This window comes from Conger conger, chromosome 3, assembly GCF_963514075.1.
Source record: "Conger conger chromosome 3, fConCon1.1, whole genome shotgun sequence".
NCBI lineage: Eukaryota > Metazoa > Chordata > Actinopteri > Anguilliformes > Congridae > Conger > Conger conger.
Window position 1 is genome coordinate 39,974,115 of NC_083762.1, and position 18,617 is coordinate 39,992,731.

Sequence of the window (18,617 nt, forward strand, 5' to 3'; positions counted from 1 at the left end):
TCCATAAAGTGCAGGGAACATGATTAAAGAGCTGTGTGGAGTATAAGTATGGCTCTGGTCTCAGGTACAATCATCACAAAATCGATGTCAGTGAGGAGTACAAAAGGAGGAAAAAGTCATTAATTTAGTATTAGTATTTTGGAAATCACAAATACAACCTAAAATACAGCAATGAGGAGTATAGGGTTAAATAGTTACATTCGTAATAAGGGTAGATTATGCATCCGAGCGGTACAGCACTAAACAATCTTAGGGATTAGTCTGAACAGTAGTTGGAAGAACCCTCTGGCAGTGAAAACAGGAAGTGGGATTTATCTTGGGTTTAAAACACCCTGTGTTTCCTGTGTGATATATGCATGGAGTGAAACTCGAGACCTTCATAGGATTTTGATATTGTACATTCAGAATGCTTTTAGGGTGTCTGTCATTTTGATCTATGAAGAACTGCCCTGCATTTCAGTTTTGCTGTGTTAGGATGTGAAAGCTTTGAAGCTGAATATCTCAAAACTACTCAGAACTCAGATAGAACCATATAATTCCAAGCTCACAAGCTGGGCACTGCAAAAAACAAAAAATATGTCAGTGTTAAAAGTATCTTAATCTTATATTGAGACTTAAAATCTTATTTCTATTCCTTTTTTTGCTAAATGAGACAAAAAAATGCCAATGAGGTGAGAAAATTTGACTAATTTCAAGATTTTCCAATGTGCTGAGAAATCATCACTTGTCAAGCCAACAGTAACTTAAAACAAGCTAATATTTTCTACTTGAGAGAAAAAAAACAAGATCAGAAGTCTTATTACAAGACTAAAAAGGCTTGTTAAAAGGGCGGTTCTTTGCAGTGAGGCAGCGGGGGGACTCACGGCGGGGAGGGGGCGCGTGACACACGGCGCCCTGCAGCGGCCTCTCGCAGTCTGCCCTCCTCCAGCCGCCGCGCGGGTCCATGTACACGCAGTCGCCCGCGTCTTCGCTGCCGTCGTCGTCCTCGGCCTCCCCGGAGTCCCAGTGCGTGAAGAGCGTGTCGCTGCCGTCCGACCACTGGTAATTTATCCCGTCCTGCGGGGACGGAAGGGCTCAGTCGCCGGACGGATTTCAACGGGCACAGCGGCGCATGCAACGTTTGCGAAAGGGTTACGCTACAGGAATGGCAGGCTACCAGGAAAATGTACACAGTAAGATTTTCAGTGTTAACCCCCCAAGTGTTCAGTCCCAAGTGTGCCATATGGCACTCTCAACTTTATGCCTTTTCATCCAATAGTATTCTATTGTTTTGAGACCCTATTAAAAAACCCTTCCAAAATGTATTTCTCAATTTTCTCAACCAAAGCCAAAACCTTGGGGGATTTGAGTGGAGCCTCCTCATGTTGGGCTGGGGATTGAAAGAGTTAAATCAACTCTGTATTACATTTGATAATATGTGCTCTGTTATGTGCTCTGTTATGTGCTCTGTTAGTGCTCTGTGAATTAACACTGAACATTTTACTGTACAGGCTTTGGTTCAGCACATGCCAGGGGTTAGCCTAAACTACCAGTGGAGCAATCAATATCCCATCAATTGGGAAAGGGTTTGAATTCCTGGGCTCAGGTGGAATTGGAACTATACTATGGCAGTTGAGTTTTAATGCTTGACATTACGTGTAAGTTCAGTTCTTTTTTAACATGCCGAATCACAGTCCATCAGTCTGGGAGGAAGTACATAGGAGTATGCACTTTCCCTGAGAGGGTGCATATCTATCTGCAGCTCCTTTTCTCCTATCATCCACCCCCCGGAAACCTGGCCCACCCAAATACTGTTTGTAATTGTTTTGGATACAAATACTCTTCTGTGCTCTTTTGATTTTGTCAGGTACCAGTAACCAAATAAGCTCATTAAAAGTATTTCAAATCAAAACGTATTTGACTCGGGTCTGCTGGAGACACAGGCACACCCAACACAGGTAGACAACAAATGTCTGAATAGCTAGAGAAGTCACTAATTAGCAGTTAGCTGGGTGATACGCTGCACAACACTATGGGTAGTTACGTGTCACCCTGTGGGACTCCCAACCACAGGATTTCATTTGAACTGTGGTCTAAATACAAGCACCTCAGCTAGATATACCAATCAGGAGTCCAAGTGCAAGTTGGATTTTGCAAGTTGCAAAAGATTTGTTTTGGTGCCACTTGCATGACCAATCACACCACAGTCATCATTCTGTTTAAGGACAGGGAGACCAGAACAAAGTAACCAAAAACCCAAGAAAAGCCTTGAGAAGAAACAGATTATCTGTCCTTGGGATAGCCCCATGTAAACTGAAAGGGCAGACACACAAAGCTGTTGATAACAATGTGAAAGATACGGACAAAAGAGGATAGGAAAGAGACATATACACATACAAACAGAGTCCGTTCCTCCCATGCAATACATCTTGGTTCACACACAGGCAAGCGCTTAGTGCCTCTTCAGTTAACATTCCTCAGGACCCCGACTCGGTTTCCTATCTGAAGTTGCAGTGCAGAGCATGTTGAGTATGAGTGAGTATGTGTAAACCAGAGCTAAAAGGGGGATTCATGCTACAGTGAAGCGTAACCTCGGCATGCTGTTAAGGCTAAAAAAACATGGTGAAGTTTTTTAACTCGGATAATGTACGCGGAATACATACGTCTTGACTATACAGTCCAATCCAGTGGGGGAATGCCAATCTATTCACAAGGACAGTTAGGAATGCTTGGTGGAAGTGGTCTGTAACGCTCACTAGCTCAGTCTCAATCTCTAAGCACCTATTCAGCGCCTCGTACCAGCTCAAGTTGCCATGGACAACCCTGTAGCTGCGGTTCTTGTACTCAATAGTATCAGGGAGAGGATGGAAATAGGATTGGGATGGGGGTTTAGATGGGTCTGTGGCGAAAGAGAGAAAGAAAGGGAGAGAAAGAGAGAGACACAATTTAGAAGGCGAGACACAAATAAGATGATCACAGAATCATGGCAGCACACAGACAGACACTCTGCTCCAAGGCCTTGGAGGGCCAGCTTTTTATGCCGTTGATGCAGAATCAGTTTATGAAGTGTGTTAATGTTTCAGTGGGCCCAATCAACCCTGCAATATTCCTAAATGAAGAAAAATAGTTCTATGGGAAGACAAAACAGCACAAAAATAAAAGGTTGAGGTTAAAGGCAGGGGTGTAAAACCCAAGTCCTGGAGGGCAGGTATTCGGTATTTTTTAATATTAAGGCCGTTTCTGTTAAACAAGACCTTTTTCATTGTTTATAATTAAAATGTATAAACTTTTAATATAATTGCTTGGAATTGAGATAAAAAAAAAAAAAAAATTATTGCGTGTTTCTGCATCCATTTTATTTCTGTATTGTGTTAAAATCACAGTCATGCCCTTGGTAAATTTGACCCCAGTAAGTAAACAGAACTGAGTGTGAATATTCTGAACAGTCGGAATGGTTAGGTCCAGCATGCAGTAACCTACGTTAATAAAATAAACATAGTACAAATTAAACCAATTATGCAACCAGGGTTTTAGCAAAAAAAAACCTGAATCTGTGGGACACCTGGGTCAGGGATGCCCACCCTTGACTATTTCAAGATACACCTTCAAATTACATGCATGCTTTGGATGAAAAACATTTGGGTTTCCAAAGTAGCCAAAAGCCTGGAATGCTATAACCTACTGAACTATGGCTTTGCAAGCCCCAAGCAGAACATAATTCAGAACAGGAATTAACAGGCGATTCATAAAGCGGTTAGATATCAACTTTCCTGGGGATCGCAAAGGTCAAGGTCGGAAATGAACGAAGTCAAGAATGAATCCCGTGCCGTCAGATGTCCTACCTTGCGCTTTCTGACACACAAACCCGTACCCATTCTCCGTGCATTTCTCGTCGTACCATTTCCCCGTGAAGTGGATATTGTGATTGTTGGACAGCAGAGTGCAGAGTGGTTCATCGCTGTCTACCTGCCCATCGTAATCCTGTCAGAACAAGGCGATAAGGAGGCCGGTATCACGTCCCCAACTGGTTATTTTTTATGAGTTTTTTTTATTTTATTCGATTACGTCCTTTTAATTGCGACTTTTTCACAATTTCAGATTACGTGTTTAACTTACAGAGGCGGAACACTCAGGCTCCATGGGGGACCAGTTGGTGTATGTGACTGGTTTCCCGTTGACCCATTTCATTGTGTCTTCATCCCGGAGACCGATCCAAACGCTCGGTGAATCACTAGCCAGCAGCATTGTAATGTATGCTAAAAACATAAATAACATAGATACACGTGAAAAAGAAATACTTAAAACATTATTTAAAATACACCGATGAGCCAAAACCACCTGCCTAATATGCTGTTGGTCCTCTGCCAAAACAGCTCTGACTGGCCGAGGCTTGGACTCTAACACACCTCTACAAGATTCTGGAACAATTTCTGCAGCGGTGCATAGGCCACTGCCAATGCCATTGCCATGAAGGGGTGTACCTGGTCCATAACAATGTTTAGGTAGGTGGTACATTTCAAATTGACATCCACATGAATGCCCGGACCCAGGGTTTCCCAGAAGAACATTGCAACATCAGATAGGAAACAGAGTATCACATTCCTTCCACCGGCTTGTCTGCTTCCTACAGCGCATCCTGGTGCCATCTTCCCCAGGTAAACGGCGAACACATACTTGACCGTCCACATGATGTAAAAGAAAATAGGATTCATCGGACCTTCTTCCATTGCTCCAGGGTCTATTTCCAACACTAACGTGCACATTGTTGGAACTTTCAATGGTGGATAGGGGTTAGCATGGGCACTATGCACAATTTGAATTGTGATGTAGAGGGGTAGTCCTGAGTATTGCACAACTAAAAATCAACACTATTCCATATTGTTTTGGCAGAACAGTAAAGTGATGCCTAATTGCAATGCTGAGTTTATTTGGACTGACATAATTTGGCTGCCAAATGTCTGTAATACTCGGGACACAATTCAGTTTTTGAAATGGCTTGAAATCATGGTTTCCCAGGTTAGCCTAAAATACCCCACCATACTGTACCTTGCTCAATCTCATTTTCTATGGCCACCAGTGTGCCCTGGAAGGAGGTGCAGATAGCATGAGCATCCTTCCAGGTTTTCCCATTATCCGGGCTCTTCGGTAAGTGCAGCAGAAGGCACTGTCGTCACAAACACATACAAACCAAATATAGCACCCATTTTTCTAGAATTGAATAATATCATTGAAATTTATATTTGTACATTTGTGTATGCACATGTTCAGCGAGTACATACAGTACCATTCAAAAGTTTGGACACAACTTGCCTTCTTCAACTTTTACCCATTAATGTTTTATTTTCTCTGTTTGTAATTAAACAATTAATTTGTGGTCAAACTGCAGATTCTCAGCTTTTATTAAAAGGTATTTTTGTACATATTGGTTTCACCATGTAGCAATTACACATAGCCCCGTATTTCAATGTTAATTTGTCAATGACAAATGAATACAATGTCAAATAAAATAGTCATGGTTTGTATTTGGTTGCATATTGTTTGCATGCCATGACTTCTTGAAGCCTGTGACCAATCAACTTCAGCAGTCTGGATATCATATTTTCAGGTTGTCCTTTTGCATTTGAATGGATCTCTATGGGAACTCGGGGTTGGGACTAAATTCGGCTGTAAATTATGCCAAAACAGTACGGAATACATTTGTTGGCAAAATAGCTTCATGTCATCAAGGGTCCGAGGTATCAAATGAGCCTTCTTAATGCAGAACATGAGCCTCAAACCAAACATTATGTACGTATAAAAAGTGCTGTAATTACTACATGATGAAACCAAAATGTTTAAAAACATGGTTTAATAAAGGCTGAGAATCTGGACTTGAATTGTTTGATTATTTGAAATAATCAACTTTATTTACGTTACTTTATTATGAACATTTAACACCTACTAATTCATGTGATTATCTAATCAGCCAATGGTTTGGCAGCAGTGCAATGCATACAATCATGCAGATACAGGTCAGGAACTTCAGTTAATGTTCACATCAACCATCAGAATTGGAAAAAAATGTGACCTAAGTGGAATGATTGTTGGTGGCAGACAGGTTGGTTTGTGTATCTCAGAAACTGCTGATCTCCTGGGATTTTCATGCACACTAGTTTCTAGAGTTTGCTCACCGAGCACTTTATTATGAACACCTATACATCTATACACCTACTTATTCATGCGTTTTATCTAATCAGCCAATCGTGTGGCAGCAGTGAAAAGAAGACTGGCTGGACTGAGTATTTCTGTAACTGCTGATCACCTGGGATTTTGACGCACAACAGTCTCTAGTTGACTCAGAATGGTGCAAAAATTCCAGTGAGCGGCAGTTCTGCCCACGGAAACCCCTTGTTGATGAGAGAGATCAATGTTTTCAACATTTTGTGGAATCCATGCCATGAAAAATTTAGGCAGTTTTGAGACCAAAGGGAGGCCCTACCCAGCATTAGCAATAATAATTCCTAATAAAGTGCTCAGTGAGTGTATATGTCATCATCTTGACATATTTATTTCTCAGGGCTTATACAGACTCGCAAAAAATACACTAGAGGGCACTGCACACAACAGAGAGTCGATAGATTTCAGCTGTAACCCGTGAGAAAAAGATCACAGAAGAGTGTCCAAGAACCCTTTCATAGTATGGCCACTACAGTGGAACAGAAAGAAATATGATATACATTTAAGCGTGTGGCTGAGAGAGTAGAATTTTTTTTTAATTAAGGTAATATAAGCTGAATGTAATGTCACCTTGCGTCCAAAATATAGCCAGTTCTCTGGGCAGCCACCGATAAGGTGAGGCTCTCTGGGAATTTCGGCGACAGACACGGTCCTGCGTTTGCACACATAGCCACGCCAGCCAGTACACTGACCCACTGACCACAGTCCTGTGATTTGTGTGAGAAAAAAACACAGCCGCCCCGTCAATGGTGAAATATAGTCCAAGAATTCACATAAGTGACTAAGCACTTTGACAGCACGATAGTGACTGTGTGTGTCCATTTGGGTGTGTGTGTATGTGTCTGTGTCTGTGTGCGTTTAGCCTAGTGTGTGTGTGTGTTGAAGGAATTAATGTTTGTGTGTGTGTACATGCATATAAATCAATATGGGTGTCTTTGTATACTTATTGCGGTTAGTCTTATTCTTTATTGCTGTGTGTATCTGAGTACACTTAAGTGTTCATCTGACTACCTTTGGGGTGTGTGTGTGTCTGTATTTGTGTACAAGTGCATGTGTTTTTAGCTGCAAGCATGTCTACGTGTGCCTGTGTATGTGGGTGTGTATGTGCGTATATTCACCTGACAGTGAGGACATGTAGACACAGGCATTGTTTGTCGCTGGGGGCTGAAGGGCACTCCCTTGCACCCAATTCTGGTAATCCAATGGGGACTCATCTGTCCATCTGCCCATCACAGTGAACAACACCTTCACTGCTAACGTCCTCAAAAACAACACGATCACCTGCACCCAACACACCTTCCAGATCTGGCTTCAAGTCCAGGTTGGCACATTGACAATGGCCTTGTGAAAGTTAACCAAACCAGATTTTCTGACAAACAAATAAATGCTGTGGGTCAGCTGGTAAAGATGATCACCATAATGAGCTGGCAGGTTAAAACCAGCTCCTCACCTTTCTATTATGCAAGCTCCTTCCAACATCACACCACATAGCAAATGGACAAAATGTAATCTCAGTGGTAAACTCCCTCCTCCAAATAACAGTAATCCTCAAGCAGTACTGTGTGGCGTGCCATGTGCAAAATGGCCTGCAGCATTTCAAATAGTGGCTGGCTTGGGAAGAATGTTGTACTGTTTCAGCTACAGTGCTACTTGTTAAACAACTCAAATGACACAACTGACAGTTGCAAATTCAAAAAAGGGGGGGGGGTCAAAAAGGTTGGGCTAACTGTAAACAGGAACAATACTGTGAATTACATAATATGACGTGAAGTGTACCTGTATTCTTTACTGACCGGATCCAAAGCCAGTCCAATCCACCACTCTGCAGAACCTTGAGACAGCTGGTGAGGAGAGAAAAATGGCACAAATCTGTTAATACAGAGCTGCCCAACCCTGTCGCTACCATCGACCATCCTGCAGGTTTAAATTTCAACCCTAATTTGGCACACAAGATCTTACTAATTACCAGTTCAACAAGATCTAGTTGGTGAATGAGGTGTGCTTTGTTAGGCCTGCCCAGGTAATTGATTACTTGACAAATTAGTGCTGCTGATTAGCCAAACTGTCATCAGACCTGACTCCCAGGTAAAGGGAGGGTGGAAAACCAGCAGTTCTTGGCTCTCGAGGACTGTGATTTGAGAAACAGGGACCTACAGGACGGTAGATCTACAAGAACAGGGTTAGGTAGCCCTATTTTAATACATTACTGCCAGTCTTTCACAGCCCAGCAGTGAACCAAATGCATTCAAATATCATCAAAAGCGCACCGCTCTTTTTTAATAAAAAACAGTGCCGTCAAGAACAGGGGGTATCAGTGAAATGCATAAACGGTTCTCTTTAACGTCAGGTCATTCCGGGGGTGCTTTTTAATTGCTTCATTTTACCGCCTTGTTTCCTTTCCTTGTCTCCTTTCCTCGTTCCTAGCTCCACCCATGGGAGAAGGTGAGGGAAGGAAGCAAGGACGGAGTAAACATGAATTTGGCAAATCAAAGTCCTTGCTCCTTCAAACGGCAGTTTGAAGCCACGGCAATTAGGCGTGGCAGATGGGGAGAGGTGGAACCTCAGGTCATTCATACTTCATGCATTCTGAAAAAACACTTCCGCAAAGGATGAGCTGTCATTTCCCTGCTCAAAAAAAATATCCGGGAGCCTCCTAGCTCCAGGTTTCTAGCTCCTTCAAGGAACATTTAATGGGTTGGAATGGGACAACAAGGGCGTGACACTTATGATTCTCCAATCACTTGGCAGCACCACTATTCCAATATCAGCACAGGATCCCCCCCCCCCCCACCTCCCCCCCACCACTGACCCTCTCCATCCGCCCTTTGACAAACTTGAGCTCCTCGGCTGAATGGACGGACACCAGGTCTGCTCCCATCATCTTACAGGCGAAGGAGACGGCTTCCCATTGAAAGAGCAGCTTTCCCACATAATACTCCGCTCCTCTGTGGAACACCCACGGCTCCTCGTCTGCAGGGAGAAAACGGCGGATAACGCAAGTCTGCACCTTCTACCAAGAACTGTTTGCACTCAGCAGACAGATATATCACAAATAATATTGCAAAGGAGAAATAAGACACTCGGATAAGAAACAATGGCAAGCCTCACTGTCATCACCAAACTTCCATTTTTTTCTGAGGGGGAGGTTCTTGGTTTCGTCTATTGTGGAGTAAACAATAGTGCTATGTTTCCACATCGACATTCCCGGGGATGCTTTTTCCGGAATATTGTAGATTCCTGGCTGAATTAAGCCCACCCTACCCTGGCTGGGACAAAGCAGGCTCAGTCACCCACTGACCTGTGACATGCAGACTGGAACTGGCAATTATTGGTCTACAGAGCTCAGCCTATGACAGTGGTGACACACTGACACAGTGCCTTGACTGACTGCCCTGCACAATATTCTCTTATTCATGAATCTGACATAAATTATACATCTTCCTGGTCACAGAAAGGTAAAACAAACTGGTTAATTGTATGTACACTCAACAAGCAATTTAGGTATTTATTTGATTTATTTTTTTGATTTCTACTGCAGTAGCCTATCCACTTAGAGTTATGATGCTCTGTGTGTTTAGAGACACATTTCTGTATACCACTGTTGTAATGCGTGGTTATTTCTGTTACGGTCACCTTCCAGTCTGGCCATTCTCCTCTGACGTCTCTCATTAACAAGGCATTTCTGTCTGCAGAACTGCTACTCACTGGATTTTTTTTTTTTTTGCACCATTCTTTGCAAACTCTAGAGACTAGTGTGTGTGAAAATCCCAGGAGATCAGCAGTTTCTGAGATACTCAAACCACCCTGTCTGCCACCAACAATCATTCCATGGTCAAAGTCACTTCGATAAAAAAAATTTCCCATTCGGGTTGTCCTTCCTTGCCTGATGTAAACCAGGGCACCCTCCAAACGTTTTTCTCTGTCTGGGCAGCATATTATTTCCTCTCTTATTTGTGACAGATTTCATTGATCTTTATTTGTGCCCAGCAACATACTGTGCAGTCCATAAGTATTTGGACAGTGACAATTTATTTGTATTTTTTTTTCCAAATTGTTTTGGTGCTGTACTCCAGCAAGCAAACAGTTGACTGTCCAAATATTTACGGACTGCACTGTATAAGCCTGGAGCTGTTTGGAGGCACTTCAGCAGGAAATTACATGACGGAAGGACATCAGGACAGAGGAAATGGTCTGATCATGGTCAGCTAGCTAAGGTTATTATAAACTATTAGGTTGGTCATGGATCATAATGTAGTCAACATGGTTCCTTACTGGGGGAGCAAATAAGGGAATGATACAATTGGGTCATTTGTCTGCTCTGACCACATAAGGACAGCACCCGGGTCCTATTCAGTGTATTTTGCCAAAAGTCCTTTGCTGGTCTATAGGAAGCAATGACTCACCAAATAATTTGCTGACATTGTAATAAAAACAGTGACAGTCACAGGAATTTTCCTGACAGCAAGGGATTGTTTTCCCCCTTGATGGTTCTGCCAACAGGCCTATGACACATTACTGACTGATCGCCCCTCCTTTAAGAATATTCAGACTCAGACTTTTAATCATACATCAAACTCTTGTGATCAAGCTCAGATGGTAGAAAAAAACTGAATTGTACTGACACTCCAGGACCAGGGTTGCCTGCCCTTGGCTTAGGGGAGTGCAACAGCAGGATAATGGGTATAGAAAATGCATTCAGTCAAATGGAGACAAGCTCCTAATGTATTTCCACTGGTTTACTGGCAAGTGAAGTTCCCTTCCAAGAAACAGTGAAACATTATTATTCATTAGAAAAGAATCATTGACACAGTAGGTAGTTTCACTTACGCTCAATGTACCAATATGGTTTCTGCAACTCCACACCTATAAAATATAGAGGGTCATTAAATAGAGAGTTAGTACAGTATATGCTAAAAAACTGCTATGATTCACAGCCCTTCCACAAAGAAATAAATACATTATGATGATATTACCCAACTAACCGGAAACATTCCCAGAACATTCATAGCATTCCCTGAAGTTACAGTGGAATGTTTTGTTAGAAAAAAAAAAGATTGTGCCAAAAAGTGTTCCATTAATGTTTTTAAAGAACATTATTATAGCTTTGGAAACTGTGGCTGTATCTACTTTTCAAGAAGCTTGCTACACCAAACCTTCTAAGAATGTTTGTTTCCAAAAACAAAACAAAAAAGTGCTTATGGCCTAGGATAAATGCTCTGGGAACAATTTCAAAACTTGCCACTAAAAACGATCCCAGAACCCCACCCTTTGATGGAAATTGAATGTACAGTAATGTTTAAAATGTGGATTATGTGGACAAATCTAAATGGTGGAATGGTGGACAAATGATCCCAAATGAAAATAAAATAGAGAATATACGTTTTGTTTGGCCTCAGCTAAGGAATCTGCAGAAAAAATACATATATTCTAGACCAGAGTTATGGGCAAAACAAATGGCTGCATTACAGCACCACCATGGGGTCAATAGGCATCGTTGTGATAAGCGGAGTAATGGAGGAGTAACTGAATTAAAACACATTACAATTTTTGATGCCCATTCAGTTTTAGCAAAGACAAATAATAATAAAAAACAACAACAATAACAAAAACAATAGGGTTCCAGCCCTTGCTTGGACCCCTAATATCACCCTAATACCACCCGTGTTATGAAACAAAAGCTCCGTGCTGTACCTTTAGGTGCTTTACAGATCCACTCGTGTTTGGCATCGCAGGGCTGAGGGATCATGGCGTTGATCGGGTAATTGTACACAGCGCAGTTGTGCAAGTCGTCTTCATTGTTTTTGTCTTCTATGAATGATGAGACAACCTGAAAAGTAAAACATTTTGATGAAGTCCCTCTTTAATTAAACAAGCATTTGTTAACTAGTTTTGTCGCCGAGCAAGACTGTAATTATTTGCGGCGTGTGCCAAACTAATAGTCCGGTACTGGAAAAAAGAGGAATTCTTTCTCCAGCCTTTTCTGATTAGATGTGCATTGCTACTTCCGCTCTTTTACAGAAGCCAAGTCTCACCCGTGGTTGTGTGTAGGTAGAGGGGCAACAACATGGTGACATAAGCTACTATTTCCATTACACAGTGGTACAAGTGAGTACACACTATCACATCCTTTGAGGAGAACCCTGCAAAAGCAAGATATCTATCCTCAATTATTCCAGTAAAAGTGAGCTCTATAATTGGGTTCTGGATTCTATCCCAGCATGCATTGGGTGAGAGGCAGGAATACAGCTTGGACAGGTTGCCAGTCAGTTACTTGAGTATATAAATCACTGAAGACGTCTCTGGGGTAAGAAAGGGCAGTGATTTTGATGGTTGCTTTGGTGGTACTTACAGGTGTAGAATCAGACCACTCCCAAGCACCGGCAGACTGTGGGTTCCTCTTGTTGAATCCCACCCAGAACATGCGGTTCTCTGTCCTTTACAGGCAAAGAAAAGTTAGGGACATAGCGAAAGACATGCCAGTGTGAGAGACATAGAGGTACTCATATTTTTTGTCTCTGACTCAGTTTCGGACTGTACCTCTGATAAAGATAGCGTTGTATAAGCAAACAGCAGAGACATCATCATAGACAAAAATATCAGTCAGTGTCACAGTCAAACTGGCAAACAGCAGAATTAGGGAAAGTCATGGTGGCAAACAGCAGAATCAGAGAGATTCATAGCGGCAAACAGCAGAGTCAGGGACACAGAGTCATAATGGCAAACAGGAGAGTCAGAGACACAGAGTCATAGTGAAAAACTGCAGAATCAGGGACAATGAGTCATAATGAGAAACAGCAGAGTCACAGACATAGATTGAAAGTGATAAACACAGCCAAGTGAGGAACACAGCTAAAAGATTCAAGACATGCCAAGAGTCAGTGGAGTGAAATATCAAAGTCTCATCTGTATCAAAGTTAAAGATTTGCAGTCATATAAGAGTAAAGGCTGGTTTAAACTCCCATCACTCGACTGAAATCGCAGAATGTTCATGAAAGTTCTAACGTCGCCCGACATTGACTATGGTCGCTATTTAATTTAAAATATAATTTCTGAAGTATAAACCGAATGTCACTGCGACCAGCGATGTCCCTGCTAGCAGCTAGCGTTGCCCGACAAAGTAGAAACCAGCCTTTAGAGACACAGTCACAGCAGAATGGCTGTAGCAAATAAAGTATTATGATCCACAATAGTTTATAAAATCTCAGATGCAATCCATTAATGCAAAGAAAAAAATTAAAATCCAGCTGACCAATCAAACATCGTCTCTAGTATCCCTTTCACAAAGGCTTCGTCCTCGTAGTGGTGGAAACTGGCGAGGTTTGCCCCAAGGGCCTGGCAAAACAAGTCTGCCTCCTCCCACGAGCGCTTCAGTAGGACCTTCTCATTGTGAAACACCTAGACCAGAGGGTTTACAACACATCTCACTGACCGCATGTGACAACCAGCAGGTCTGTACAGCTCAGTTTACAGGAAAGTCAAAGCAGTCTACGTTACCGCATCACCTCACCTTGTAACAGTGGAGCAGCTGGGGGTTGCTTTCCCACCCGGGGGGGCAGGGCGCATCCTTATCAATGTGGGTGGAGGGGGTCTGGACTTCCTGGTAACTGCTGATGCTCTGCTTGCACACAGACAAGGCCTTATGGGATTTGCAGTCCTTTACCTCCCAGTGGCCCAGAGCTTGGCCTCCAGTCATTGCCACACACCCACCACTGCTGACTATGGATAGAGGAAGACAGATGCAAACATACTAAAATACTATTTAAGTGACGAGTAGAACAGGAAGATGTAAATAGCATGGGCATATCTAAAATATCTATATTAAATGAATTTCACTAGTTTATGTACTGCACATAAAAACAACTCTGAGAGAGGATTTTTAACTCTAAGAGTAAATGTAGTCCCTTTTAGACTATTAGAAGCTGAAATTAAAATGTTTGTTTTCCTCAATTTAGCAAATTCTTACATAATGTAACAATGTAATGTAATGTAATCTAATCATACAAACACATCTTGGAGGTGAATATTCCATAGAATGAAAAAAGTTGTAATACTTATTTTAGCACCAAAGATCCGTTTCATTTGCCTATACGTCATATTGTGGAAGCAAGTACTGCTCTAACTTCCATTTCAGCTCACACCAAACATTTTTCTGTTCATAGCTCCACATTGTAAAGAGCACCAGAACACAGTAGCCTACGAGGATGCTTTCAAATGTGTAAAACTCCCAAATTAATTCCTTCTGCTACAACAAAAGAAAGAAAGAGACTTCATTGTTAAATCGTTGAAAAGTGCAAAATGTACACTACGAGATGAAGGACTGAATGTGTGTGGGTGAGAAGACCACCACGGAGAGAGCTGGTGTGACAGACAGCTCAGTGGGATACTAAATGTGAAACCCACTTCCTATGCACAGAAAGAGATTAAACACAACACATTCGCAACCAGCTAAAGCTGAGACACCGAGGATGAGACGAGGCCTCCCTGTCACTCCAGACATGGCCAAAACCAAGCCAGAAATGCAGCACGGTTTTTAACAGCCAATTTGCATTGTTTCACGGCTGCAAAACGAGTGATAAATCCCAAATATGGACGGACTTCTCACACCGAGCAAACATGTAGTGGCCAATGTATGGAAAGACACAAGATGCTCTGTACAGGAGCCATGAGGACTGGCAGGCAGAATGTTATGGTAAATTGAATATTACAATAGAACAGTCTTTGCAAACCGTTTAATTACATTTAATTACAGCCGACTCAAGAAAACAGACAATACAAAAGCGAATCGTTTTTTTCCTCGTTCTCTTCATGAATATCGCAAATATTCAATATTTGCCGTATTTAATATGTTAATCTGGGTTTATTCGGCGTAAGCATTTTTACATGCTAGCATCACTCAAAAATATCAACAGCTTCACTCTGTAGAAACACAAATGTGCAGTAATAAGATCCAATTGCTCTGAGTAACAGCCCTTTGCCCGTTTAGGTTGGGGCTCATATCTGAAAAGTGAAGTCGAGTTCTGTATCTCACTGTGGTTTCACAGTTTTTCCAGGAGATGTAAGAAGCTGATGGAGTGTTCCTGAGAGTTCCTGTGTGAACCAACACCCACACCAGGAGCAGGAGCGGTTTCCAGCATCTTCACGCAACAATTACACACAAACAGAAAACATGCTTGTGAATAAGCCAGACAATGCTTAATGATGCATTTTCACAAGCCTGGCTCGATTTTCTGTCTGCTTGTCTGGTAAAGGTATGTGTGGTTTCTTTGAATAAAAAATTGTTGCAAAGAACTTCATTTCCATGTCATGATCAGATGATTTAGCTTATTCCCAGAAGGGAGTTCCGGTACACTTGGTGTAGCATGCATTCTGGGTGTTATTTTGTCTTATTTTGGTATTGGATTAGTATCCTACTAGTAGCCCTAGTAGTCTTCTGGCTAGTTGTCTGACATTCCTTATAGAATAGTTTAATACAAACCGCCTAAATATGTCTTCCCATTCTGAAAGCCTGTTTCTCAGTGGGTCATGCAAAGACATGGGATTACACCCAGGAGCTGTTCCTCACCGTCTGATACTTTAGCTCTGACTCTCGCATACTGTTGTCACTGGGCACAGAACTGCTGAACAGGGGATCACCATTAGAGTAATGTGAAATTCATATGAAACAAGCTTGGATCTTTGCCAGCCTACACAGTTATCACCCCAGGTGCATTACTGAAATATATAATTTATAATTTATTAATGTGCATGCAAGATGTACCTAGTTCTGGATGTGATGCTTTGACTTATGGTAGAACCTATGCACTTGTAAATCGCGTTGGATTAAAAGCGTCTGCCAAATGACAAAAATGTAAAAATGTAAATGGCAGGTTTCTTTCTTCCCCAAAACACAGAATAAAGGGAAATTCAACATTGAATGAACTCACTGTAAAATATTTGGTGTTAATTCGACTGTAACAGATGTTATATGGGTGCAACAGGGCTCACAAGTACTCATTCTGAATGAGTGTCTTGAAGAGTTAACACTGAGCATATGGTGTAAAATGATGCATTACAAAAAGTCGAAACAAAAAAGGCAGTTTTATACATTTGTAGACAAGACAAGAGTGTGGTAAAGCAGAATGCATGTTTAAGCTTAGACAAAACAGTCAGGTCCAAAATAGGAATATATTTTAATAATAAAGGGGACCTATCATCCTGTAAGTATTCACTCCAACCCTAGCAAAGCACATCTCATTTCGAAAAAGACAAGTAATACATCATACAGAGCAGTCCGCAAGTATTTAGACACTGGTACAATTTCTGTACTTTTGGTTCTGTACTCCAGCACATTAGAATTGAAATTAAATCATGAATGAGGTTGAAGTGCACTGTAACCTTTAATTTGAGGGTATTGACATCCATATTGGGTGATCTATGTGGGAATCCTTGACTGTCATTGGCACAACTCCAGTGCTCATGTTGAGAAAGCACAATAACAGGCAATAATCAAAAGCCAAGAATCAAGACTGGATACTGAAAGCTTTCTTATGCATGCACCAAGGAAGTGGCTGAATACACCTGATTAATAAGAAAGAGCTGAGAAGCCAACTGTCCAATAACTTTTGGTCCCCAAATATAGAGGGACCTAGAAAAGCGATAGAATTTCTATTGTACATGGATCCGATATGGATTTAAAAAGCCTCAAATTAAAGGTGGCAGTCTGCACGTTAATCTCATATTCCTTGTTACAGTTCAAATCCAATGTGCTGGAGTGCCAAAAGAACAGAAATTGCACCACAGACCAAAAACTAACAGACTGCACTGTACATGATGGTAGATCTCCAGGAACATGAAAAATTGTGCTTGTGAATGTAGGATGTAAGTAACTATGATCCCACAATTCATGCACATTCATTCTAGCCCCTTAAATAACTGAATAAGGCAGCATAGTGAATGATAGAGGCCTAGAAAAAATACTTTAAAATCTGTATTTCAATAAGCATGTACTCATTCAATATACACTCACTGAGCACTTTATTAAAACTTATTTGTTTTACTTGTTTGTCTACTGTTGCTGATGCAGCCTATCCACTTCGGGGTTTGACATGTTGTGTGTTCAGAGTTGTTCTTCTGTTGTAATGCTTTGTTATTTGCGTTACTTCTCTGATTAACAACAGGTTTTTGCCCACAACTGCTGCTCACTGGATGTTTTTTATTTTGCGCACCATTCTCTGCAAACTCTAGAGACCGTAGTACGTGAAAATCCCAGGAGATTAGCAGTTTCTGAGATACTCAAGCCATCCACCAGCCACCAACAATCATTCCACAGTCAAAGTCTTAGATCACATTTCATTTGGTCTGAAAAACAGTTGAACCTCTTGACCATGTCTGCATGCTTTTATGCATTTAGTTGCTGCCACATGATTGGCTGATAAAATATTTGCATTAACAAGCTGGTGCACAGGTCTACCTAATGAAGTGGTAACTGATTGTACTTCTTCAACACAATTGTTTTGGAATAAATACCTTTACTCTATCTTTATATAAAATAAATACGCACATACAACTGCATAATTTCCACGAAGTATTTATGGCAGATAAATAAAGAGGTGTGAAATAAGTCCAATCAGGAGCTAATGCACTCCAAATTGTGTTCTGCTGGAACGGATCCAGAATACCAGCTGGCCACCAGGACCACAGAAAACACCAGTGTCCCAATTCCAATCCGGCTTGAGCGTCAGAGCTAAACAGAGCCTTTCAAAGAGTCCTTGCTGCTTCCTTGCATAAGCCTTGATGTCTGTGTGCTAGCCAATCACAACAGGAAAGGCATCAATATTTACTTATACTTTTCTTGCTGGTAATAGTCAACAATGTGAAAAATTTAAGCTTAAATGATACACATATTTAGACAAGAGAATATTACGTTTTTACAGTTATCTTTTATGAAGAACTATTCTTATTAAAAAACCCCCCTCAAATATTGGGGCTGCTCAAGTTCCTCAGCACCAACAGAGCCGGAGCCTATGATGCTGTCCATAATGTATGGAATAAATACATGCTTTCTTCCTTTGGCTCTGTACTCCATAATTTAAATTCTGCAATCAAATAATTCACATGTGGTTAAAGTGCTGATTTTCTTTTATTTAAGGTTATTTTTTATATATTTTGGTTTTTACCATGTAGAAGTCATAGCACGTTTTAAACACCCACATTTCAGGACACCATAATGTTTGGGACCTATAAATGTAATCACATTGTCCCATGTCCTTTGCATGCAATTACTATATTTAATAAAAGCTGAGAGTCTATACATTAACCACATTGGAATTGTTTGATTATAAATCCAGAATTGTGGTACGCAGAGCCCAAACTTTATGGAGGGCATTTTATATAGTGTTCACAAAATCGCCATGCTCCACACCTCAAGACTACTATTATTTAGG

At 41.3% G+C, this 18,617-nt stretch overlaps 1 protein-coding gene across 2 annotated transcripts in view; it reads right to left on the minus strand.

The window, feature by feature from the left end:
- Positions 1-18,617, minus strand: part of pla2r1 (phospholipase A2 receptor 1) — a 44,347-nt gene that overhangs the window by 4,703 nt on the left and 21,027 nt on the right. For both annotated transcript variants that reach the window (XM_061234833.1, XM_061234831.1), the window contains exons 12-25: positions 13,703-13,911; positions 13,445-13,590; positions 12,545-12,629; positions 11,887-12,022; positions 11,023-11,058; positions 9,005-9,165; positions 7,972-8,036; positions 7,314-7,417; positions 6,766-6,902; positions 5,026-5,143; positions 4,096-4,235; positions 3,822-3,960; positions 2,643-2,878; positions 864-1,056 (exon numbers count right to left, since the gene is read on the minus strand). In XM_061234833.1, the coding sequence (XP_061090817.1) occupies positions 864-1,056; positions 2,643-2,878; positions 3,822-3,960; positions 4,096-4,235; positions 5,026-5,143; positions 6,766-6,902; positions 7,314-7,417; positions 7,972-8,036; positions 9,005-9,165; positions 11,023-11,058; positions 11,887-12,022; positions 12,545-12,629; positions 13,445-13,590; positions 13,703-13,911 (1,905 nt within the window). The remainder of the gene's footprint in view (positions 1-863; positions 1,057-2,642; positions 2,879-3,821; positions 3,961-4,095; positions 4,236-5,025; positions 5,144-6,765; positions 6,903-7,313; positions 7,418-7,971; positions 8,037-9,004; positions 9,166-11,022; positions 11,059-11,886; positions 12,023-12,544; positions 12,630-13,444; positions 13,591-13,702; positions 13,912-18,617) is intronic.